The sequence below is a fragment of the Apteryx mantelli genome, chromosome 2, assembly GCF_036417845.1.
Source record: "Apteryx mantelli isolate bAptMan1 chromosome 2, bAptMan1.hap1, whole genome shotgun sequence".
NCBI lineage: Eukaryota > Metazoa > Chordata > Aves > Apterygiformes > Apterygidae > Apteryx > Apteryx mantelli.
In genome coordinates, this window is record NC_089979.1 from 13,043,437 (window position 1) to 13,069,635 (window position 26,199).

A 26,199-nucleotide genomic window follows, 5' to 3' on the forward strand; every position below is an offset into this window, starting at 1 on the left:
ATGCATCTCAGTATTTAAATATGATATATGGCATTGAATAATATATACTTAGTTTTCTATATCGTCTATTTTGTAGTCTGCAATGATTTTAAAGAAGTCTGAGAACTTATGTCAAGATCCTATATTCCATTGGCAGGCTGCCTGACCCAGCTGTTCCTGCCTTTTGTTAGATCCGCATTTGCTTTTAAAGCTTCACGCAATAATATCTTCTCTGCCTATGGCAGGGAGAAAGAACAGTTAGGGGAAACAAGGGCGGGTGACCTGGGAAGTCATAAAGCGTAAAGACTGTGGGACTATAAGTAGCTTAAGCTCTCTCAGGATCCCCCCTTCTTCACTTGTCCTGCTCTTTTTGGTAACAGCTTTGAACATTAAGTTCAGTGGAAATCAGGGGAAATAGATTCACTAAAACAATACAGTTACTTTGCACTGTTCTAGTGTACCATATGAAAGACAGATTGAATACAAATACTGTGTGTATATATATTTTAATCGCTCAAATACTTGGTCTAGTTTCTTTTTGGAGTCAGTTCATATTTCTGTATGGAACTATCCTTAAACAAGAAAAATTCCAAATAAATTGTTAATTGCCTTAGTGATGACAAGGGGAGTTGGATTCTGTAAGCAGTTAGAGCATGGCGAATGCTCTCTGTTGCTGGATATGAACACTTTGTTTATCATTCTCGAAAAAAGGCAGTTTAGGAAGGGAGAGGGTGCATCAGTTTTTGAAGACCAATTTTTAAATAAGTTAGAGGGCCTCATATTTCACAGAGTGAATAGTTAATGTTTATGAAACTTGATTTTTTGTGTGTGTGTGTCAGATTGGAGAAAATGAGTAATTTGTTTATGAATTTTGGTTGTAAAATAAACATTTTTACATCTTTAACAAAAATTAAATTTTGCTATCATGAGGAAAATCATGTAATGTACTTTTGCATTCCTTATGAATCTGATTCCATCGCCTGGAAACTTAGATGTCAAAGTAAATTCTGAGGTAAATTCACTTGATTTTTGACATTATTTAGTGTGTTCTTAATCTTTTTTAATTATTTGTTTAAATATTTGCAGACGGAGACATGCAGTCCACAACAGTGATTCCACGTCCTCCTCCTCCTCGTCATCTTCATCTGATGATGAAGAGCGTTTTGAGAGGCGTAGGAAACGCAGCCGCAACAGAGCTTTAAGAAGGTTAATGTAATTAGAGAATGGGAAGGGGAGGAATCTACTAAAGAGGAGTAGCATCTGCCTAACTGAAGTGTTATCCTCTTAATCTTGTACAGATTCTAAATTGTGGCGATATTTAATCACATCTGTTGGAACTGGTGATTGTGACTCAGCTCTCTAAAACTGTATTTTTAGACTGATTCTTCATGAGCAACTGGATTTTTGGGAGGGGCTGTAGGGGAACTCTTACATAATTTTTTAATGTAAAATTCTACTTCTCCTTTGCTTTACAGTAGTTTACTTAGAAAACCCCTACAGCATAAAATTTAAAATAGAGGAAATGATGGATTTGCTACTTAAAATAGTGTTTTAACAGCATTTGCTGATAACTATTTAACAAATCTGTTTTCAGGTAGATGTTTCTGAAATGCATGTCTCTTGTTACACACAATATTTGGGAAAGACGAATGTTGTGTGGCCTTTCGTAATGTTAGCCCACACTGACTTAAGTGTCCCCTTGGTCTGAGACTGTAGCTTTTTAAAGGTAGAAACAAAGACTCTTTTAAAGAAGTGTGTGTGTTTGGGGGGGTTCTTTCATCGCAGAAATGAAGGTCAGTTCACAGTATCCACAGATGGAATAACTGGTTCTGATCTTGCATTCATATACGTGCCACGTTGACTGGCCTGGGAGATTCATAAGTGCTGAGAGTTGCAAAAGTGATTACTCAGCTTAATATCTGGAGTGACCACCTTCCTTTAGTTACTCTCGGACATGAAATGTATAGCAATTTGAATGAATTTTTAACTATTCAGGAAGTTTATGGAAATTTATATGGTCTTCTATATTTGCTTCCCAACATTAAAAAACAACAACAACAACAAAATCTTCTAGCTGCATCTTCAGTTAGAAGGTGCCTTTCTCTTTCTCCTTAATTCAAATCAGGTGTCTTCCCCTAAACTTTCGGAAAGATGAATTAAAGGGAATTCACAAGGATCGAATGAAAATTGGAGCGAGTCTGGCTGACGTTGATCCAATGCAAATAGATTGTTCAGTAAGTGTTTTTAACTCGTTGTGTTAGTGGGACTTTTCCAATGTTTATGAAAACTTTCCATAATGTGATGTCTATGACCACCTTCATTTACAGTTTTATCGCAAGGAACTTCACAACGTTGCCCTGAACATTTCCTTTGCGCTGGCATATAATAATTTCTGATGGAACCTTTTCTAGGTTGCAGCTTTCTTTAACATATGAAATGTGTTCTGTTGAATTTATCTTTAGGTACGATTTGATGGTGTGGGTGGTCTTTCTGACCACATTTCAGCATTAAAAGAGATGGTCATTTTTCCATTGCTTTATCCAGAAGTCTTTGAGAGATTCAAAATTCAGCCTCCAAGGTAACACACACTGAATCAAAACTAGAAATGCTAATTCAGCTGTTTTGGGAAGGATATTAAACTGAGGCATTAATATATATTTTTGGAGGATATTAAACTGAGGCATCAATATATATTTGTGCTTCAAAAAAATTTGGCATTGTTGAGGCTTTTTTACTAGTAAAAATAATTTCTTAAAATATATAAAATCTTGAATATATGCAGGTTCAAAATATAAGCAATGCCTTGTCATGTTTAAAGACTTAGTGTTTGGTGTTTTAAAATGAGAATATACGCAAAGTGTCTTGGTTTTAACAGGTGGGGTTGGGCTTTTTTTGTTTGAGTGTTTTATCCACAAGTCAACTTGATTAGTTTATAAGCAGGAAACAACTATCTATTGGAAGTCAAATGTAATTTGCTGCTTGAAGGTCCAGCTCTCTCCCCCCCCCCCTTTTTTTTTTTTAATGCTCGGGTATCAATTGTAATATTTAGGACTTGCAACTAGAATGTTGCGGTGTTCATTATGCTTGGGCTAAAATAAAAATCTGTCCACTTTTTAAATAGCCATATTGGCACTGCGTTATGAAATAGGATCTTTAATTTATAGCTAACTGTTGGGATAACTTTTTTAGACATACATAGTATCATTCCTTTTTGGGAGTTTAATGTCTATAGATTTAATTGTTATCTTTATATATTCTCAGTCAGCAAAACTCCATCATAGTATGTTGAAATATGACTTTAAATTCTTTGCTTTCAATAACTTTTTTTTTTTTTATTTGTAATACTTTTAAATGTTTTGCTTCTTTATTCATTTAAATTCTCTTTTAAACAACAGTATACTAGATTTTCTATTTGATGTTTAAGTATTACCTGGAAATGCAGAATACCTCCTCCCCCCCCAGCTTTAAACTTCCACCTCATTTATTGCCAGCAACAGAAAGTCTGGGAGAAAAAATCCAATAGCCTAAAACTTTTTAAGGTAGCGTGAAATGCTTTACTATCAATCCTGCCTTTTGTGAAAACAAGACACTGCAGTATATTAGTGAAGAACAAACTGGTGATGTATAAATTGTCTCAGTCCAATCCTGGATTCTGTGCAGAGGTTTGCTCTTGGTTGGCTCCACTCTGCTGTAGTCCCCTGTGTCGCCTGTCAGCAGTTTGGGAAGTGTCCTGCAGGGACACTGCACTCTCTTCTGGAGATTTTGTGTGTCTGAGTTATCCCCTTTGTCTATTTTGTTTGCTGTCATGTGAAATTGTGTAGAAACACAAAACTTCCACTTGTTTTGACTTTTCTCACAATTTAGATATTATTGCTATTCTGGACATAGTGTTTGGGGTTGAAATAGGTGTTTTTGCACGATTTTGTCCTATGTGAATCTCTTTTTATTACAGAGGCTGTCTATTCTATGGTCCACCAGGGACTGGAAAGACACTGGTTGCTCGGGCACTTGCTAATGAATGTAGCCAAGGTGACAGGCGAATAGCCTTTTTTATGAGAAAAGGTGCTGATTGCCTAAGTAAATGGGTGGGAGAATCTGAACGACAGCTTCGTTTATTATTTGATCAGGTAAGGTTGAAATGTGCAATATGTTCTGTCAGAGTTGTAACTAATTTTCTGTGATAAACAGTTTTGAGGGGAACTTGCTCTTGTTTGTATTTTGCCAGTTTTCTTCCATTGAAATGGGAATATTGCTGTTTCCTTTCTCAGTGCCTCCATACTTTGGATCAGGGGGTTGAAATCTTGGAGATGTGTTGGGAAAGATTAAAAAACACACCAAAAAAAAACCCTCAAACCAAGAATTTTTCCCACCAAAACCACAGAAGAGGTTGCAAGAGATAATGGCTTAGATTCAAAGGGAAACAGATGCAGGCTGAGAACATGGTCCCAGAATCATTTGAATTCGAAAAGGAAGCTTGCTTCCGGAACCTGTAACAGAATTAAGCTCTGACTCTGTTCTCTGTGGTTGCCAAATAGCTGTAAAAACTTCTGTTATGGTTTGTTTCCTGTCAGCCAGTCACAACTGGTTGACATAATCTGCTGTCTTCTGTTCCTCATGCCAGTTACTCCATTAGCTCAATTATTAGAGATCTCTGCTGGTCTGAAAATCTAGTTCCAATGACTTTGCACCCATAATGCTTTTCATGCACTTCCTCTTTGAATAGCACTGTTTTACTTATGTCAATATTCCTGCATCCATGTTTTATTCTAGGCCTATCAGATGCGGCCTTCCATTATTTTCTTTGATGAAATAGATGGTCTTGCTCCTGTGCGGTCCAGTAGACAAGATCAAATTCACAGGTACTACATTTTTTGCATCTACACATAATCTGCTTGATCTTTGTGAAGAGACCGCCACAACCTGTTTAACTTTATATGACACATTATCCTGAAAACTTGTAGCTCAATTATACTAAATTTCACATGAGTAAACAATAGTTCAAAACCATTCACTAAGCTTGATATCAGCATAACAGCTATGTTACCTTGTCTATTTTTAAGAGTGTCTTAAAATGAGTCCTTTCACTAATCAGCGTCTTAAGAGCAAAAGCTTGTCCTTTTTGAGTGACCCTTGGAGAAAGCCATGAAGAATGTAACAAAATTTGCTAAACCAGTGAAACAAAATAATATTTTTCTGTTAGTTCTATTGTATCAACACTTCTGGCACTTATGGATGGCTTAGATAGCAGAGGAGAAATTGTTGTAATTGGAGCCACCAACCGCCTGGATTCTATAGATCCTGCTTTACGAAGACCTGGACGCTTTGACCGAGAATTCCTTTTTAGCTTGCCGAATAAAGAGGTAAGAACTTGTATTCAGCTTTAATGCCCATACAGCAAAGTCTTTCTTTATAACAAAACCATGTAACAACAGGATATCATGGTGCAGTTAAGTTGGAATGCAGTGTTGTACACCTTGCACAAAAGAGGGATATCCTGAGAGACTGTGTCATGTTGTGGAGGGTAGATCTGGTATGAAAGAAACGGTTTACATACCAGAAAACTCCTTTCTCCCCAGATAAAACTGATCAAGCCTAAAATCAGATGTTTCACTTAAGCTGGAGCACATTTTTTTTCTCTGTTCCTGAAGTGGTTCGTGTTTGTTTAGTCTTCTTAGGGACTTTCATTCTGAAGTTGTGTTCTTGCTCTCAGTTCATCATTTAGGAAAGGGTAGGGGACATACTTGTGTTTGGTTCCCAGGCAGGGAATCCTGGGAGCCACCCATAGCTATTTTGGGAACTGACATTCTTACTGGTATTAACAGGGAGTTGGATGAAGATGTGAAGTACACTACACAGTGGCAAGGCTTGGAAAGCTTCTATTTATCGGCAATATCTAAGCAATGAAAAAATGGGTATATAGCAACCAAAAGTAAAAAATTTTTTTAAAGAAACTCCATGTGAAACTGATTTTTGTGCCTTTTGTTCTGGCTATCACTGATTATTTTCTTTCTAATTAGCACTTCTTGGGAAAAGGATAAAGTGCTTATTGGATTGGAAGCAAGTAAAAATGCACAAAACAGTATATTTAATGTAAACATTTGGCTCCAGTTTTCATGTGCTTTCATGTATAGGAGAGGAGGTGACATGAAATAGAGTCGTTATATGATTCGCTAGTGTGGAAGAATTCTAGAAATCCCTGCTGTAATTAATCTGTGTACCAGAAAATACTTAACTGAATTTCTGGCTAAGATCAGAGATGAAAATGGACAAAACCTAACATTTTCTGGATCAGTGATACTAGCCTGAATCATAGTTGTTGTTCTTTGTAGCAATTGTAGCAATTTGAAACAGTGCTAGGACTACTTTGCTTGAATGAACTGACAGAAAAGCAAATTTGATGAACCAATGAGTCTGTCACCATGAAATTTTGCTAAATTTGAGAGAATTTTCACTGAGGAAAAATCTCTTGTTTCCAGCTAAGTTTTCTATTAAATTTTTTTCCCAAGATCATTAGGTCTCATACTTGTTGAAACTTACTTTTTATAGAAGCTCTACATGCTTTTTGTTCCTGTACAGGTCCCCAGAAAGAGTTTAATGTAACAAACTGAGAATTATTAAACTTTAAAAAGTAGGGAGTGAATTCATTGAACTTTAAAATTCCTAAAAATTTAATATAATCACTTGTCTTAATCCGTTAATGTGAGGGGTTCCGCCTCTTGACTTAAGACAAACTATAACACAAGCACTTTGTTTCTAGGCTAGAAAAGAGATTTTAAAGATTCACACACGAGACTGGACCCCGAAGCCATTGGACATGTTTCTTGAAGAGCTTGCTGAAAAATGTGTTGGTAAGGTCAAAAATGAAATGAGTTACTGCATGTGACTGAGTCCTAAGGAGTTTTAGCTTGTAACTAGTGGTAACCAAGCTCTCGTGCCTTGCTGCAGAATTAGCCAGTGAGCCAGCCAGCGTGTCTTGGTAGTGATCAAAGTTAGATGCTTCCATCTACTACTTTTTTTTTGTCTCTCAGTACACTGAAGGGCTTTTGGGGCATCTTCCTCAGGAGAAAAGTTTTGCTCAGAAGACTAATTTGTAAACTCAGGATATCAGGCTGCAGGCGAGATAACAAAGCCCTTTTGCAGCGCAGTAACGCTTTTTAAATTCTCTATTAAACTGTTTGTTTTTGAACTGCATACAAAGTCTTTACAGGTTGCACTTTGGAAATGGGGTTCTTGACTTTCCTGTGTTGCCTGGGACTGACGTAACATTCAATTTAATGTTTTGTTTATTAGGATACTGTGGCGCTGATATTAAATCCATATGTGCTGAAGCTGCCCTCTGTGCTTTGCGCCGACGCTATCCTCAAATATACAGAAGCAGTGAGAAATTGCAGTTAGATATCACTTCAATTAAAATAACAGCGAAGGATTTTGTTGTGGCTATGCAGAAGACTGTACCAGCTTCGCAGAGGGCTGTGGCTTCACCTGGACAAGCCTTATCACCCATTTCTAAACCACTGCTTGAAAATACGTTAGAGAGAATTTTAGAAGCCCTACAGAGAGTATTTCCTCATGCAGAGCTTGGACTAAAGAAGGACCAACAACAAGGTATAACCATAACATTCACTTCTTAAAATTTTGCCAAAGCAAAAACTTCTCATTTGTGCAGTAAACATATGCAAACCTTTCCATCCTGATGGGATTTTTAAATGGTAAAATTTTATTATTTGCATGTTCATGCCTTTATTTCAGGAATATGTAGAATACAGTACATGGTTTTTATTTTGGATTCTAAACTGAAATGAGAGATGAGAGCTGTGAACTACCCACCATTCACAGTAGGGAACTACATGTTATCTACTAACGCATCCTGTTTCTGACATTAGCAAGCATTGTATTTATCATTTTTAGAGATTGATTTAAGTTTTGAAGTATGAGGAACCTCTTTCCCTTTCAGAATAAATATTTAAGTATTTCTTCAGGGGCAGGGGAGGTTTCTACACAAATACTTCTAATTCCTTTATTGAAAAACTTCAGGGCCAGGATGCTAGTATAGCTGGTTTAAGTTAAATGTTATTTTAGCTATCATCATTTTTCATCATAACCTTTTAATTTAAATATTTGTGGATCACACTGTACATTTGCATGTGAGATCACATGCATCATATTTCTTGACAATATCCTTAGAAGATGTGTTGATCTGTATATCCTGGGTCAGTAGTCTTCAGGCAAATGGGAGTTTGTAGCCATCGCATTCACTTAATTCCCATACTTTTACTGAGGGACACTGCTTCCACACATGCACAGCCTCATGGGTTGTGTAGGTGTCTAGGAACTACAAAAGTTGTTCCTGATAATCATATATCTTTGGGGGGGGGGGCTCACCAGTAGAGAAACATACCTTTTGCAAAACATGAGACTTAGGAGAGCTCTGTAGAGACTTGTGCAATCTCTTTAGATCTGTGGTAGGATGAAGTCTTCAGAAATAGCATTCAGTGTGTGCCCATCGAATGGAGAAATACAAGATAAGTGGGCTTCATCACTGATTTAGAAGCTACATTAGAGCGAGAGAGACTATCCAGGAAAGTTAACAAACCCTTCTTGTCTTTCAGATGGTATAAACCATATTTTAAAAAATGATTCAATCTATAGTGATGAGGAATCACCTTCAGTCTTTGAAGATAAGCTATCTCATAAAATGCCTGGTAGACAAAAGGAAAAATTCCTCAACTTTAACAGGTAAATACCTGTCCCCCCCTTAGATTCAGCATCTTCACATTGCTGTCTTTGTAAACAGACTTGGCTATTGTAAGTGTGAGGGCTGGTAGATGAGGGAATAAAGAAAAATTTGGTGGTGGTGGAGCAATCAATTTTTGCAAGAAATAAGCATGAAGATAAAACTAGGTACTAAAGTTCTAATGAAGTACATTGTTATAACTGGTCGGACTGAAGCATCCAGTCTCCTTTTCCTAAATCAAACAGATCCACAAACTATTAGGGCATGTTGATTTAATCCCTGGTTTTCTTTAAAGGCTCAGGACCAAAGAAGTGCTCTGTCTAGCCTTTTAGTTAAAAACAAAACAAAAAAACCCAAAAACCTATATGGATTTGTGTAGCTATCTTTGGCCTTCCAAGATTGTTAAAACAGTAGTGAATTATGTAGTAGGAACAAAGCTGAGAAATGGTTTATTAAAACAGCATAAGAAAAACTTGAAACAGTGTCTACATTTGTTACCTTCAAGCCACTGAGCTTAAAATAATCATTTGATATTTTAATGTGGAATTGATTTACACCCACAGTTGAAAAGGTAGATTGTGTTGTCGCAGTTGACTCAATTATTATTTTCAATTTCTACTGTTGTGCTGTTCAGGAAATCTGACTTACTGAACTTGGTTAAGTCTCTCGGATCTTTGTCTTGAGCCAGAAGAGGTACCTCAGTATTGTGGTGGCAAAAACAAATGGTATTCACAAATGCATTTCATAATAATAATGCAAGATTATTAGGAAGCTTATTTGCAATCTGGGTTAGTAGTAAACAGCACACAAGGAAAGATGAAGCAATTTGAATGACTGAATAAAATAAATACAAGTCTTAAGTACCTAATGGTAGTGCTGTTAATTTAACCAATACAATTTTGCACATCTTCGGATACAGCTGATGTGTTTCAGTGGCCATGTTAATTTTTTTTCTAAAAAGTTTTGCTCCTTCATTCCCACCTTCTTCAATAACTGTTGACCAATTTCAGCTAAACGTGATAGATGTAAAGATCTCAAAGCTGTTTAAGCTCAAGATCTATCTCGTGGGTAGTGAAGAGATCCAGATTGGTGTGTGCTGAGGGAGAAAATTACCCTTCTACCCCATATCGGGTGACGGACGGGTTGTCCTGTGTGTATTTGTTTGGGCAGTCACTGATTTAAGGGCCATCACTTACCCAGCCAAACAAACAGCAGACAAGGTGGGGATCGGTAGGATTGCTTAGGGGCTGTATGGTATGAGTCTAAGAAAATGGGATTTAGTAGTCTTCCTGATCACAGAACAGTTTACTACTTGCTGGAGAATTAAAAAAAAGTACAGAGAAAAGTAACATCTATGTCTGTATTTATCACTTGATTTTTAAACTTTCTAATTTTGATCTAGAAATGCTTATCACCAGCCAACATCTTACAGGCCAAGGCTCTTACTAGCTGGAGAGCCAGGATATGGGCAGGGTTCTCACTTGGCACCTGCAGTAATACATGCTCTGGAGAAGTTTGCAGTTTATACACTGGACCTGTCAGTTCTGTTTGTTAGCGTCACATCACCAGAAGAAACGTGTGCACAGGTATCTCTTTTTAATCTCATAGGATTCATTGACTGTATGTAAACTACTCAAGTGAGGTAAGTGAAATCCATTGTTAATGGAGGTGACCTGGTTTTAATGTACTTTGTTTATTTCTGTTTGAAAATACGCTCTTTATTTTTTTATGCTGAGTGATATAGAATAAGGATGTTGTATGTGACCATGTCCGCTATTCCAAATTAAACAGTAAGGATATTGCTAGCCATTCAGGAAGCTGAAAGATGCTGCTGGCAAACCTCACTTTATAGCAGGAACGCTTGCTGATCTCAGTGGGATCCAGAAGTTGGTTTCATTGCTACCTAAAACTCTGAACTTCCAGTAGATGGCTCTGTATCAGCCTGACTGCGTGTCATGCACTTTTTCTAGCTATTTGGTTGGTTGTTTTTTGTTTAATAATAGTGTAATGCAATCAAGGTTTTGGGGAAAGAAATAGCTTTCTTGTCTTTCATATAATTTACAGTTTGTACTACTGCAGCATATGCAGTAAAAGCATTTAAACTCCCAGGACACTTTTATTGGTACAGCATTATCTTTTTCTTAATTAGAAAAATACAGTATAAATAGATTTAGTGCTGCTTTGTTCCTTTTTACTTTCAGGCAGGAATTTTTCTTGTTGTTTTTTCATCACTGTATTATAGCATTTTGACCTTTTATTAGAAGCATTTGAGAGCTGCACAAATAAGGACAGATGTTATATGACGGGATACCCATCTGTCACATAAGAGGAATGTTTCCTTTCTGGTTATGTGATGGTTGCATCTGTGGTCATATAACTACGGTGTCTAGTCTGTGCCCAGATATACTGCTAGCACTTTCCATCTTGTGACTAGAACTGCCCAACTGTTGATCATCTGAAAAGGTGCACAGAACAATTCGTCATGTGAAAGGACACTTGCTACTTCCTTCATGTGGTAGATTCATGTCCTTTTGTGTGACTGAGGTACCTACCAGCTGCAGGCAATGGCTTGTGATCTTCCAGAGCATGTAATCTGGTCTGATGGGTTTTCTGGAAACGAGAGGCTGAGAGCTATATCGCTATTCAGACAGTCTGAAGATTGGTCACCTCCATACTTTGAAATTATGAGTTGTAACTGGATTTCTTTTACAGTGGCAGCCCTCGCCTTTTCACATGGGCCTTTTTGTTCTGCCTGTGTTCCAGACTGACTTCGATACAAGCCCATCCTGAATTGAAAACTGTGCGATCACAGTGGGGTAGTAATTTACCCACGCTGATGCGTCTTTCTGAAGGGCTGATCTTAGGTTTTTGAGCCCACCATCACATTAATCGAGTTGTGAGGCTCTTTTGAAGTTAACTTACACCTAAGCAGTTTTGAAATCAGGCAGCAGTTTGGATCCGTTTATCTGTGTAGCTTTGTCAGTAATTGAGTCAAAGTAGAGATTTTACTCTATTATTAATAAAAGTTGGCTTTTTGTAGATTTGTTTTGGCACTTTGTCTTTATGAACTCCTATTTTGTAGTATAGTTTGATTGATACATAGTTATTTATTAGCAGCCTATACTACCTGGTTCATTATTCTTATCAAAGCTTTCATTTTACTAGTTGATCCGAGAAGCTCAGAGGACAGCACCAAGTATAATTTATATTCCACATATCCATTTATGGTGGGAGACAGTTGGAGTTGCATTGAAAGCTACTTTTACAACATTGTTACAGAACATTCCAACATTTGCTCCAATTTTGTTGCTTGCAACATCAGATGTCTGTCACGCAGATCTCCCAAAAGAGGTATTTCTATCAGTACTTTTCCTACTTTTGTTCAGTTTCATTTTAATTTATGAATCCTTTAAGCATCTCAGTACTGTGCTCTCTTAAGAAAATGGATACGTTTATTACTTAGGAGACCCTACTGAATCTCTTAAGCTTGCTTAGACAGAAAACAGTACTGAAAACATTTGTCTAAACATCAAGAGATTCACTTCAACCCAGCCTTCCCCCCCTCTCCACAGGCACACTTATTAGACAGATCTATACCTTTACTTAAGAGAATAATTCCAGTGATTTCAAGCTGGTTATTTATGTACTTAGTCAATCGTATGCAGTGCTTGCAATGCAAATGGCAAAAAAGATTTTTACTGAAAACACTTCTTTTGACAGTCTGTCCTTTCAAAATGTGGTTGTTAAGATGTTAATAATGGAAATAGATTTAAAATTTCAATGCCTTACCAAAAATTTCAGTTTCTTTCTTTGTACAGGCCAAAGCTTTAAAAATTAGAAGGCTAAGTTCCAACTTCTGTTTCAGTAACTTTGAAATCAGTGTCGTTGTCTTCCCAAACAAACTTCAGTAAGAGTATATCCTTAACTTTTTAGACTTCTGAGAGTCTGCACTAAAGTAAGATGTTTAAAATATGAAATAGGCTGTTCTCGTTCTGATTATTTTGTCTCAATTATGCGGAAAAAATCTGAACTGGATGTGTTTATCATCAAATGATTTCAAAGTGCTTAGCTTAGAATTTCCACAGAAGCTTTCATACTGTTAATAAATTCCTTCTAAAATAAATATTGAAATTCCTCCCCCTCCTTTTGCTAGTAGAAATTGAAAAATGGAATGAAACTTGGAAGCATGCAACCTCAGAAACTCTAATTTAAAAAACAAACACACACACACTTATCTGCTGAACCTTGCCTGTTCCCTCTGAGGCTGCTTATAAAGGTTCAAACCGAAGGCCAGCAAGGCAAGTAAATACAAAGGAAGCGAACTCAGAGGTGGTAAATGTCATCACACTATCAGTGTATCATATAGTCCCTTCATTGAGCTTAAATTCTAGAGGTTTTCCTTAAAGAAGATATTTTATTTGCCATCCTAACCTAAGGAAATCTAGCCTTTTAACACCAGGAAGATAACTTGCCACTGTTTTTCTTATTCAGATCATTATTTAGCTTAATTTTAAAAAGTATTCATCTTTTTGGAGTAGAATATGAATTTCTGTGGTCTTGTATCTGAAATGTCTTCCTTCTTATGCCTTAGATACAAGATTTGTTTATTAATGATTATGGAGAAGTTTTCAACATCCGGTTGCCTAGTAAGGAAGAAAGAAGAAAGTTTTTTGAGGACTTAATTGTAAATCAAGCTGCTAAACCTCCTGCATCAAAAAAGAAAGCAGGTAAGGATATTCTACAAATAAAACTTTGCTAAGTGTATGTTAACAGCCGTACAGTATTTGTTTTGGTAATAGATTTTCTATCAATAATTTTTTGTACGCTTGTATTTGAGTACCATAAATTGGGTAAACTTTTGCGGTTAACTTAAGTTTGGCAGGCCCTGGAAGTACTGCCTGTGGCACCGCCACCTGAGCCTCGACAGCTAACAGAGGAAGAAATAAAACAGTTGGAGGAGCAAGAGGAGGATACACTTCGCGAACTTAGGATTTTCTTAAGGGATGTTACTCACAGACTTGCTGTTGACAGACGTTTCAGGGTCTTCACAAAGCCTGTTGACCTAGAGGAGGTAAATTAGTGTTGATCTGTAATACTGTTTTGTCTATGTGTATTTATAATTGCCCAGTGTTTGTGTGTTCTTTAGAGAAAGGCTTATCTTTGTTTTTAGCTAATAGGTACTAATAGGACTTTTTCAAGGAGCAGAAAGTGTGTTTTGCATTTAGTTTTGCTGTCTCCTTGAGGCTCTTAAATGTCCCTTTTTTGAGTAGTCACTGAAAGCCCTGGTGTCCTTCTAGAAAGTCAGACCAGATACCACCACAGTTTGCTTGTGAAAAGGCTTTGATATGTAGGCCTATTACGACTCTGAAAAGCATAGAGATCTCTTTCTTTATAATTATAAACAATATTTATAGGGCTGTTTTAATAAAGCCTAAAGCTCTTGCTACGTTTTTGTAGACTGTCAATGGTTTCTATGGGAACAGGAGTAGCAGCAGCTGTTTGCAAAATAAATTTTAAGATTCTATTCTCCATTTTATCTGTGGCTCCCCAGTATAAGATCAACCATAAATGACGTGTGGTTTCATCTTTCTCCAAAATACTTCATAAATCCCTTTTTTTTCCCTCATTTAATTTACTGAATAAGTTTTTTAAGCCGGGGCATTTACTTCAAAGTCAGCTGTAACTTTAATATAGCTGTGTATCAGCAAGGTCCTGATCCCCTTTGCATCTGCTGACTTGTCTTTCCCTTTCCTTCCAGGTTTTTGAGGTGTGAATAATCTAAACAAATATAGGTGTCCTTATCTAAATTAGTCTTTAGGCTCCTCTTATGGTCTGAGTAAAGAAATAGGCACCTCTGGTCCAGATATCTCATCCTAAAGGAGATGCCTAGAATAGATACTTCAAAGGTGCAATTCGTGCAGCCTATTTCTTGCCAAGAACAGAGACGATCTCGGGTGGCTTACTCAAATGTATTTATTGTGATTTTTCTGAAGATAAGTGAAATGAATCCTACTCTACATGTCTGTTCCCTTCTCTGTCCCACACATGCTTCTGACCTTCCTGCTTCTTTTCTTTTCCCTTCCAGTCTGTCTCTTCAAAGCCAGTTGAAAGAACTCTTCCATTTTCAAGAAGCTAACTGGTTAATTCCGTCATCTTCTGATGTGTCACAAATATTCAGGCTTTTTAAGAAGTCATTTATTTGAATTAATTAAAATAATGAATTTTGGTAGATACTGTGTAAGTCTAATAAAATCTCTGAACACATATATTTAATTTGTAGGTACCTGATTATGTCACAGTTATTAAACAGCCAATGGATCTTTCAACAGTTCTCTCTAAAATTGACTTGCACCAATATCTAACTGCAGGAGATTTTCTGAAAGATATTGATCTAATCTGTAGCAATGCCTTAGAATACAACCCAGATAGAGATCCTGGAGGTGAGGATGTGTCTTTATCCCTAATTTAGACAACTTTTAAAATGTATAGATTGATGAATGTTGTCTGTGGACAATGGACTTTGGATTGGATCACTTTAAACATCCACAGAGAGCATTTCTTGCCAGTTTGTAAAAATATTGTAGCATTAAACTACTTGGGGATGAAATTATGTGTTATCAGTGCTAATTAATAAGTAGTACCTCTGCCTTGATTATTAACTTTTATGTTGTTATGCTAAAAATATTCACTGAAATAACTTGCAGAACCTACCTGTGAAAAGAGCTAATCTTTTCTATATGGTCAAAATAAAGGATTTCACCAGCTGGTAGAAAATATTCAGTTCTGACTGTAAAATTTCAGATCGTCTCATTAGACACAGAGCTTGTACTCTGAGAGATACTGCATATGCCATAGTGAAGGAAGAAATGGATGAAGATTTTGAACAACTTTGTGAAGAAATTCAAGAATCTCGTAAGAAAAGAGGTGTGTGTTTTAATCCTAAGAATTTTAAGACTTGTCTCAGTATTTGTAACCAGAAATGCAAGACAGTTCTTTGCTATCTGTTTTTTATTGGAAGGCTGCAGCTCTTCAAAGTATGCTCCATCTTACTACTATGTGATGCCAAAGCAGGACTCTGTTTCTGGGTGTAAGAAAACAGATCACAAGTGTAATGAAAGAACAAAGATGCCAGTGCCGCCTGTGGATTCCAGTACACCTCTGTCTAATGGCAAGTTGCTTTTTCTTTTCTTTTCTTTTTCCCACCTCCTCTCCAGACTTTCTGGGTGAATTTGTTAATGCCATTGATTATTCTTGCGACGTAACAGGTTTCTGTGATGCCTGGTTCTTTATGCCAGAAGCATTGCATTTTTGAATTTGCTTCAAAATGTGAGGTAAATCCAGAGGACATTCATTCAACAGGGTTATGAATTCAAGTCCAAGTGCAGTGGTTTACATTGTAAAACACTGTCCTTAATGATCCAGCTGATGTTTAACGGTTCCCTAAATGGCTATCTCTTGAAATAGAAAATGTTGTATGTGGCATTTTCTGAATATTCAAGTTATCCTAATTAAAGGAAACAGTATGTTTTTTTTCCTTTTCCTTTCCTTCTTTCCTTCCTTCCTCCTTCTCCCATGCCAAAAATAGCAATGCCTCTTACTGTGATTTCCAGCTGAAAGGATTAGACCTGCAAAATAAAGGGGGGAAAAACAGGGGAGCAAGAGTAATAAGATATGTGAAGGGGAGATCATGATTTCTTCACTGTCCTCTTTTCCTGCAAGACGAGTGTGAAGGAACAAATGGACTTGGTTTTCTTTCAACTAAAGTGTGTGATATGGTGTGAAGCTTACTGGTCTCGATGGTGCAGTGGAAATTTTGCCGTGGACTTCATCCATATGTTTTGTGCAGTATTCCATGAATAGAAAGAATGGTGGGTTTTTCTGGAAGGCATAAATGCAAAGATTGTTTAAAACAAGGTTACCTGAATCAGAAAACATATGAGGGGTAATCTTCACTGACAATTTTCTTTATCCTTCAAATGTTCCCTTGAAATGGTCTCTTTTTAACTCTTCCCAACGTGTATTCAGCTTTTGATGCTTACTGGTTTTATAACAGATTTGAAGAAGAGCTTGTCTCCAAAGGCTTTTCTGCTATTCATTTGTATTAGTTCATGTAATAAGACAGTAAGCAACTTTACCTAATAGACAGAAAATATGATCGCAAAGCAAGGCTAAAGCAGGAATTTTCTGCCCATAAAATCTTGCAGTTGCTTGTTCTGTGAATGAAATTATGTAATTGGCTTTTTAAAATCTAATAGCAAATTGTCCACATTAACTTGCAACCCTCTCTTTAGACTTACATATGTTGTGAGACAGCACGATAGTACTTCAGTTCCTTTGATTGTCTTCCTTGTATTTCAAGTAAGTTAAGAATGCTAGATTTTGAAGAAGGAACTGCTTTGGTAATGTTTTGGGTTGTTTTTTCTAATATCTTATTGCAGCTGTGTCAAAAAGAAAACGTAGAAAGAACAAATGGTCTTCAGGTAGTATAACAAAGAGGAGAAAGATTTTTCAGTTCAATAAAGAGAATAAAATTCCGGAAGAAGACCAAGATGAAGTAGAGAGTGGTGCAGAAGAGATTCTGGAAAACGATGTTTCTAACATGGATCAAACCGAAGTTGAGTTCATACAAGATTCTTGTGTGGAAGAAAGTGAAAATGTTCTTCAAGAACGACAGACAAATGGCTATGAAAATAAATCTGAGGCAGAAAATGAGAGAGCTGTCTTTGAGACTAAATCTGGTTCTGAAAAGGAGAGTGCCAAGTTTCCTGGATGTTTGGAGCTAAAAAAGAGAAGCGAAGCTTCTGATTCACAAATAACACAAAGTTTTGAAGAGGGCAATTCAAATGGTAAGTGAAAGGTCCACCAGGCCGTTTAGCTCCTTTTTGTTGTTGAGGGGATTACACTATTTATTAGTGTTAGCCTTCTTTAATTTCATTCTGTTATTTCTGTTATATTTTCCTTTAAAAATCAGCACACGGTGTTTCTTCTGTAATGATGCTGTCCCTCTAATTATGCTAGTAAACTCCTAAGCTGCTGTTCTTTTGATTCTGAAGTCAGTTTTTGTAATTCTATCTCCTTGAAAAACAAGTCATTTGCTTTCTTTTATTGTATGAGCATCTTTCTGATAATGAGCAGCTTAAGATAAAAAGCTGTATCTCAAGCTGCGTAGATCCAGTCACATGTGGCAGAGATGACTTATGTCCTCGTGCTTGCTTCTAATGTAAGACGTGTTTCCTAACCTTCACCTTCCTTAAGTGTGCGATGCTGTAATGGCAACACATGACTAATTTTTTTTCTGCCTTTACCCTGCCTTTTTTCACTGGTACTGCTTTTTATCTCAGTTCCTAATTTTTATGGAGCAGTGACTTTTGCTGGAAAGAAAGTAGTAGCCAGGTATTTCTCAGTGAAAAAATTACAGTTCTGTCTCGCAGTAGAGAGAGATTGTATACCGGTTGTGGGATAGCTGATTGATGCTATATTCCAGATAAACAAAAATCATGACTTAAGAAATTTATTTCATTCCAGATACTTGTGTACTTCATATGACTCGGGCTAGACGTTCTCAGGTAGAACAGCAACAGCTTATGAGTGTCGAGAAAGCTATGGAAATTCTCGCAGAGCCAGCTTCCCCCCTTATTGTGGATTACAAAGATCTTAAGGTATGTCTGTTTTCACTTTTCTTAATACCAAAGTAGGAAGTTTTCTTGCTACAGGTGTAATTGTAAATTAAGGCAGTTATCAACCAATGCCAATTAAAACAATTTATTGGAAGAATATATAGGTTGTGAAATAATTCTGTCTATAATGGACTATATGTGGCTGTTTTGTTTCCACACCTGATACAGATTGCTGTGAACTGCTGTTCTTGCTTTTGGTGAACTTCTAGGAGACCAGATTCTCTTGCTAATCTTTAATTTAGAAAGGGCTTGTTGAATTTTAAAATACTCAACTAACAGACAGCTGGTACTGTTGGTTATTAACATCGTCTTCACAGTTTTTAGATGGGTCTGGGTTTTCACATACTTTGATGTATTAGAAACAGGCAAAGGACTTTTATTTCTAGCAGTGATGATTTTAAACCTGAAGTTAGCGGTCTTAATTGGCATAAAGCTAATCATGGGTAAAATATCTTTTTTTTTCCCCTGAAATTCTTTAAAAATGTAGCGTTCCAATTTTACATCGGTACTACTACAGTGTAATAAGGGTTTGCTAGTCCCTCATAGAAGGGAAGTTGTTATCCTCGGCTACGGTTGCAGAAGTGGTTAAAAATGGGCCTAGCTGCAGGAGATAAAGGGGGCTCCTTTGCCTGCATTGGGGAGGGTGGAAAAGGACCTGAAGTTCATGGGACACTGGAATGAGCATCTCAAAGTTAGGAAAACTGCCAAGTAGGAGTGCGGGAGGCAGGCCCAAAACAGAGAAGGGCTGTTGTCTCCCTGCTGTGAGAAGGGAGTATTTATTTCGTGGATGTTTCCCCTGTGTGGGGAGAATGTGACCAGACAGGAATGCTGTTTGGTGAAGAGGCTTGTAAACATAGTTTTTTCTCACATCTTTAGGCAGTGGCCTAATTTGCAGTGACGAAACTAACTTTAAACTTGGCTTCCTAAGGAAACAAATTTTAAACTTTTCTCCTGTTCATGGCTGTCTGTGTATGTCAGGAAGCCATGTAGGTTTTTCTCAGAGTCGGGACACTAGTAGCATGTGCTCCTAAGGTACTGCTCTCTGGAGAAACTGTACAGTAGAGCACTTATAGATGTTTCAGCTGTGGGGAGAGCTACAGTCGTCATGAGTTGTCAGTTGCGAAACACGGATTTTCTAGAAACCCTATTTCATTAATATTGGTGCTATTGGAACTAGCTACTCATATAGGGAATCCTTTTCGGAACTTAGCTGCCTTGAATAAGCCAAGTGAACTTCTGCCTAGGGTTTCTTTGGGAGTTGGTTGTTAGTTAATAGGCCTGGAACTTGAGGAACACGTTAAAGAGCATGCAGCCACCTGTATGGCAGCAATTAGGAGCAGTTTCACCAGGGAGCTTGGCCGTACGTACTTCTCACATCCCTCACTTGCTGTCTGCAGCAACCGAAAGCGCTCTAGGTTTTTTGTTTTGTTTTGCCTGTGTGTTGTGTATTGCCAATGTCCCAGCTGATGAGCTTTTTCAAAGGAAGAATAACAAGAAAAATCTTACCTCTTTTGGGGAGACAGGCGCTGCTGTGGCTCTGGACTTTGTCTTGTCTTTGGCATTTTGTGCTACTGTGAAGCAAACCAAACAAATACACACAAGACTGAAGGGCTGAAGTGGTTCTCATTTTCTACTAGCTCACAAAGTTCTCTGGGCTATTTATGCTACCTGCTCACTGACTGTCACAGAGCTATTTGCTGGTTTTCATTAGGATGAATAATAGGTCCAAGATGCCTCAAGTTCATCAGCTGCCTTCTGATTGCAGCATGAGCTGCTTGAAAAGATTACAGATTCCTTTATAGTGGTTTTGACCACCTCATATCTGATGGTTAAGTTTCTTCTATTGATTGTCACTCAGCCACTTTCAGTCAAATAGATTAGTTAGCAACTACGTGTTTATGGTAACGGCCTTTTGGACTGAAATGAAGTTGATGGGAATACTCGCATGGACATTTTTTCCACTGATCTGAGGGAAGCAGATTTTGATGGGCAGTTGTGGGCAGTATTTTCATTTGGTGTGGTTGCTGTCTTAAGGTACATTTTGACAGCCTCACACCATACACAGATACTGAACAGCTCTGGCAGGGGAAGAAGGTGCTGCCACTAGCTTGTCACAATTGCTTTGCTGGAGATTATCACCTCCACATCTTTGGCAACAGAAAGGACTGTGTGAGAGACTGGTAATCTGCTACAGGCAAAGTCACTCTGCTCCTTTATCCACCCACCTCTTTAAGGGTAGGTTTTAGCTAACTGATCTAACTTTGCTTCCTGATCTGCTTCAGGCACTTGAGCAGACTGTTCCGCCAGCAAAGTTGTAGGCATGGTAAACATTCAGCTAATGGGTAAAGATAATCATGTAAGGATGCTACCGTTTCCAGCCTAGCACAGCTGGATCTAGAAGATCCTTAGCCTGCCTTCCAGACATTCATTTTGCAGTGCCCTACACTGCAGCACCAGCTTCCTTAATGAAATGCAACAGTGGCTTTGCGTGGGCAGCAGCTATTCTACAAACTTGACCATATCATTTCCTGCTGTTCTGGAAGGAGTTGATTTGCAATTATTCTTGTTCATGTAATAGACTGATTAGTAATACAGTATTATCTGGAATTTAAGCCACCCTTTTTCTCTGAAGTATGAAAAATTTACTCATTTTCCCCCAATGAAATCTGGTGTGATACTTAATCTGTTCTCCAAAGTGTTACTCATATTTTATTTAACAATATAAGAAAGTAGGATGTCAGTTGTGTTGTACTGTTATCGTTTAGCTTCTGAAAACTTAAAGAGCCTTTTCAGAAGATCTCATGCTATTTTAAACTTGTCTCCATTTTTTCTTCAGCAACTGCTGAATTTTGTCAGTGAGATAACTAAGAACTTCAATATATTTCACTTGGAAAAATTATATGCTGTGCTCAGTCAGTGTATTTACCGACACCGGAAAGATTATGACAAAACCGAATTAGTAAAGGTAATTTTTTATATATATATTATTTTTATATATAGTATTCTATCACTGTTATACAGTATGCATGCATTCTGGATATCATGTTTATTTAATATTAATTGCTTTACTGCTTAGTTGTTGGTGTTGTAAGACTTGTTCATTTTTGTCTGGAAGACATTTATCCATATTGCAAAACCATTGTTGTATTTGGCATAATTATTTGCAGTTTCAGCAGGAAAAAGGTTGAAGACAATAGTTCCACCCACACAACTCCTTCAAAGCAGTTAACCTTAGAGTCTGTGAATAGCTTTTCTCTCTTTTTTTTTTTTCCTTCTCTCTCTCCTTAGGGATGGGGGGGGGGGGGGCCATGAAAGGGGGGTGCTGTTCTCGGTCTGTCGCTTCCTCTTTCTCCCCCTACAGGCAGTCCAACATGGTAATGCTTAGTTATTCCTTTCTTCAACAGTTTTAAAGTAAGTATGAAACATAACAGGAGTTTGAGATTTTTCTTTTAGTTCTCCCATAATCTCTTCTTAACTAGCAAGTTCAAGCATCTTTAATTTGACATAAAGGGAGATTTCTGCCTATGCAGGTTTTACAGTAATTATTCAGATTCTCTGCTCTCCTCCTGTAAAAGAAGATTTATGAGTTATCAGAATTCAGCAGAAGCCTTCAGGAGGCATCCCTGGTCCAAGTCAGGCACTGCCAGTATTGAGTTGGTTTAGATATGCTGGAAATTGAGTCTTCAGATCCAAGAGCTATGAACCCATTTGTCTCTGAGATGCTTGTGTGTGAGAATAGATAAAATTCTGTCCTGCTGCAGTTTACCTTAACAAGAGGAAGTCTCTTCATTTAGGCACTGGGCATCTCGATCTCTTCTTTCACGTCTGATAAAGAGGTAGAACGGACGCTCTGTTCTGCTTGTGCAACAGTGAGGAGGATTATTTGGATTCAAGGAGGCCATGCCTGAGAAACATGCCCTTCTCAGCTAGTATAATGTCGTGTATTAGCTTGAGAAGGGAATTTATTTATGTTATCCCAGGGCTCGTGAGCTTCTGGAACTTAAATCGTAATGCTCAAATTAATTGAATGTGACTGGATTTCTTTGTATTTTCCTTTTTTCTTTAGCTTTAAACACAGTCTTTCCTATTCTGAGTGTACTGTGCAAGTAGCTAAGGTAAATTAATTAATTGACGTACACAAAGTAACTTTTTCAGCTTTTAGTTGTGACTTCTCAGGAAGGATCTCCTCTTCCTAACTGTTGAAACAACTGTCAATACAGACTCTGTATCCTATTCTATTGTGGACGCATAGGGATGCCTCTGAAGCTACAGAGAATATAAAAACATTGTGATGACTTTAGCGCATGTTTTTGCTGAATATCACCAACAGTTGCATGTATTTACAGATTCTTTAACTTTGTATGAAGAAATAAACAGCAGGGTTCTTAAACTTTTATTCAGACTTATTGCTAGTTTGTCTTCTTTTTTATTAGGAAATGAAGAAAGAAATTACAACCTTCCGTTGTGCACAGTAATGTGATCTTCAGAATACTTGATTTCTACTCCGTAATGTTTTGTTTTAATTGCATGCTGTTCTGTTATCTGTGTATAATTCAGTAAAGAGTACTTCTAAATATATATATTATATATACATATATAAAACAAATATATCTTAAAATATATTAAGAAAGCTCAAGTGAAGTCCTTTAACTGCTTTTATTTCACATTTTTGTCCTATACATATTGTATGATAAATAGTAAGCTTGGACAGAAAGATTGTAAATGATCTGTTGAGATCAGCGTGTTCAGCTTTCTTTTCCCATATGCATTGCCTTAAAGTCTTGTCTTCTTTTTATGTGACATATGTTTGTCATTGCCTTTTGGAACCTTGTAGATTTGAGCATCTTCCAGGTACTCTCAGTGCTTCTTTTAAAACAAAACATTGGAAAACTTGATAAACTTCTATCATCTTATTCCAACTTGTTAGAATATATTTTTCTGAAGTAATCTGTGGTGCTGTATATTCCATTGCGTATTACATAAACGCTTTAAAACAAATCTTATTGATACATGAAAAGTAAATCCTTAAGAAACCTCTTAATCCAGTTCAGAGGTAATTTTTTTAATCATCTGATAGCACCTCAAGTGGCTTTCATAGAACTAACAACCTAAAGAAAGTGTGTGGGAGGAACATTGTTTCCACAAACATAAGTATTTTTGCTATGACAGACTTTTGCTTAACTGTCCCCCCCCCCCCCCAAAAAAAAAAAAAAACACACAACTTGAAACAGAAAGCAAGATTCTAAGGTAAAGTTTAGTCTTGCTTGTAATATCGACAATCTTCTTGATACTGCGGAATAGAATTTTAATATAAATTGTGAGTTGCAAGTGTAGGTGGCTTATAATTGAATTAAATTGTAAATAGTTTTCTGGTCTTCTGGAGAGAATTATGTTTCTGTATTACCTAAAACTGAATATATTATTGCTGATAAATATATTTAAATAATACTAAAGCAATACCCTTTATTGAAGATGGATACCTCTTCAAACCAGAAGGAAAAAAAATCTAAGTTAATTTGACAAAGTTATTTTTAAAAACAATTAAGATAGAGTCTAAATTTTTTTGAAAATGGAATTATATAACAAGCACAATAAAGTATGTGTATCATGTTGCTGTTGTGCATGTGATGTGACATAACACCCAGTGATACTGAATGCCTAACCGTGCAATCTCTGTATGTAAGTTTTAGTTTTCACGTCGTCTTTCTCTTTAACGTGTGTCCAAACATTTGTGTACTATGCAGAATTTTTCTTCCATCTGTATTGTTTGGATGTGTATTATTAAAAAGTGAATCATCATCTGAGTTTGTCTGTTTTAATCGTAGAATAATTTGAGCATTAAAAATCTTACTTTGAAGTCTTAAGACTCCTACTGGTATTTTAAGTGCAAGTACTTCATGTAAACAGTTTAACCCATTCTTGGTTTATCAGTTATGTGGCAAAGGGAAGCATGGGAGGAAGAAAAACCTATATTGAAGAATAAAGGAATCTATCTCATCTTGCCTTAGGCTGATCACCAACTTAGTTGGCTGCTGTCATAGATTGACAGGATTGGTCCGTATGGTTTGCTGATCTTCTTCTCCAAGATGACTTTTTTTAAAATCCTGTGTAATAGGGGTGAAGCTGAGAAATCATGAGAAAGAAGCTTCTGAGAAGCTCGAAAGAGTACACACTGTGAAAATGCCCGTTTGTGTTTCTCTCCTTGTTTGCTTTAACTATACTGTCACCTTTCTCCTGTAGCTGGGTTCTGCAGGGCTAAGTTTGGGGGATGCTAGCTGGCACAGCAGAGCAAGCAAACATCAGTTCAGCTTCCTAGGCCAGTCTAGTAAGCTTCTTCCACCATGGAGACACGTGTCCTCCTATGCATAGTACACTACTCCCTTTTCTTAACAATTATTCTGTCATATAAAACATGTAACCTACCTGGCGCATGATTTGCCCTGATTTACCTAGAATATAGCTCAGTTCAGATGTTTCCTTGGATGTGTCACAGATGCAAGCTTTGTCCAGGATTCACTTGTACATGGAAAATAAAATTTTCAGATTTCAAAAGTAGATGCATGTAAGTGAACAAAAAGCTGTATATTAGTGCTGTATCTGGACACGTTTGCATTCTGTGGACACCAGGAAGCTTTCATTGTATCTCCAGGGAGAGGAGAATTACTGAAGCAAAAACCCATTTCTTGCCACTTCAAGATGATGTTGAAAGCCTGACATCTAAAATGCACCTTTCACCAGGGAGTCGCTGTTAGCTAATTCTATGGTAACTAGGAAATTTCTTTATTAAACTAAAAAAGAAGTGACAGCGTGGGAAACGGAGAGCCAGAAACAATCTTCTGATCAAAACTTTTGCTCTTCAGAGCTTCGGTTCAACTTCTTTGTACTGCTAGTCTCAAGAGGAAACAGTACCTATATTGTTTAAAAAATTTATATGTATAAATGTGTAAATCTCAGTGATCTTCCCTGAATGACTTGAGGTTGGTGTTGATGGTTCCTAAAAGTCACTTTTTTTTTTCCCCTTCTCGGGAAACCTTACCAGATTTTAGTGTCTGACCCGAAGCTGCAAACCACTGCTAAAAAATAGAATGTAGAAACACAATGTTTCAAGAAAGACGTATGGCGGAGTTAAAACTAAATCCTGACTAAACCACTGAGGTATGTCTTAACCGCAGCGGTCCCCTTTCTCTCAGCTCTCATAGTAGGTGTTTAAAAAAGGGGGAGGGGGAGCGTTGGCTTTGTAGTTTTTTTCCTCCAAAACCGTTAATTCTGTGCTAGTTCGTTAAAGTCCGGGGTGGCGGTTCGGGGCCCTGTGCTAACTCCCTTCTTTGGTGACAGACGCCGGGTAACTCATGCACTTTGCAGCGGAGGGGAAGCCATGAGGTTAAAGCCTATGCTATCCCTAAAAATTACGCACATACCAGATGCAGATCCCTGCCGTGCCTCTGCATACAGAAATCCCGGTCAGAGGGGGCCGGAGCTGCTGCTGCTGCTCCAGCAGCGCCGCGCTGAGGCTTCTTCCCCTCTCCCGTCCCCGAGGCACCGCGCCGCCCGCCGCCCGGGGCGCCCGTGCCCCAGCCCCGCCGCCGGCAGGGAGCGGCGCGGCGCGGCGGCAGCCGGGCGGGGCCGCCGGGCCCGGGGCACCGCGGGGCGGCCCGCTGCCCCCCGGGCTGGAGCCCGGGCCGGGGCCGGGGCCCGCCGCCTGCCGGGCGGGGCGGGGCGGGGCGGCGCGGCGCGGCGGCGCGGCTCCGCCCCGCTCCCGGGGAGGGAGGCTGAGGCTCCGGCCGCCGCCGCGCGGCCTCCCCGCGCAGC

The 26,199-nt window shown here is 38.0% G+C and overlaps 1 protein-coding gene across 2 annotated transcripts in view; it reads left to right on the forward strand.

Annotated features, from left to right (window-relative positions):
* The window catches only part of ATAD2 (ATPase family AAA domain containing 2), a 39,477-nt gene extending 15,288 nt beyond the window's left edge, over window positions 1-24,189 (forward strand). For both annotated transcript variants that reach the window (XM_067290189.1, XM_067290190.1), the window contains 20 exons: window positions 1,066-1,185; window positions 2,105-2,213; window positions 2,442-2,557; window positions 3,932-4,106; window positions 4,750-4,838; window positions 5,180-5,339; window positions 6,737-6,827; window positions 7,270-7,584; window positions 8,589-8,715; window positions 10,116-10,299; window positions 11,879-12,064; window positions 13,305-13,440; window positions 13,588-13,784; window positions 14,994-15,153; window positions 15,515-15,637; window positions 15,732-15,881; window positions 17,152-17,559; window positions 18,239-18,372; window positions 21,227-21,355; window positions 22,824-24,189. In XM_067290189.1, the coding sequence (XP_067146290.1) occupies window positions 1,066-1,185; window positions 2,105-2,213; window positions 2,442-2,557; window positions 3,932-4,106; window positions 4,750-4,838; window positions 5,180-5,339; window positions 6,737-6,827; window positions 7,270-7,584; window positions 8,589-8,715; window positions 10,116-10,299; window positions 11,879-12,064; window positions 13,305-13,440; window positions 13,588-13,784; window positions 14,994-15,153; window positions 15,515-15,637; window positions 15,732-15,881; window positions 17,152-17,559; window positions 18,239-18,372; window positions 21,227-21,355; window positions 22,824-22,865 (3,151 nt within the window). In that variant the 3' untranslated portion in view covers window positions 22,866-24,189. The remainder of the gene's footprint in view (window positions 1-1,065; window positions 1,186-2,104; window positions 2,214-2,441; window positions 2,558-3,931; window positions 4,107-4,749; window positions 4,839-5,179; window positions 5,340-6,736; window positions 6,828-7,269; window positions 7,585-8,588; window positions 8,716-10,115; window positions 10,300-11,878; window positions 12,065-13,304; window positions 13,441-13,587; window positions 13,785-14,993; window positions 15,154-15,514; window positions 15,638-15,731; window positions 15,882-17,151; window positions 17,560-18,238; window positions 18,373-21,226; window positions 21,356-22,823) is intronic.
* The last annotated feature ends 2,010 nt before the right edge of the window (window positions 24,190-26,199 follow it).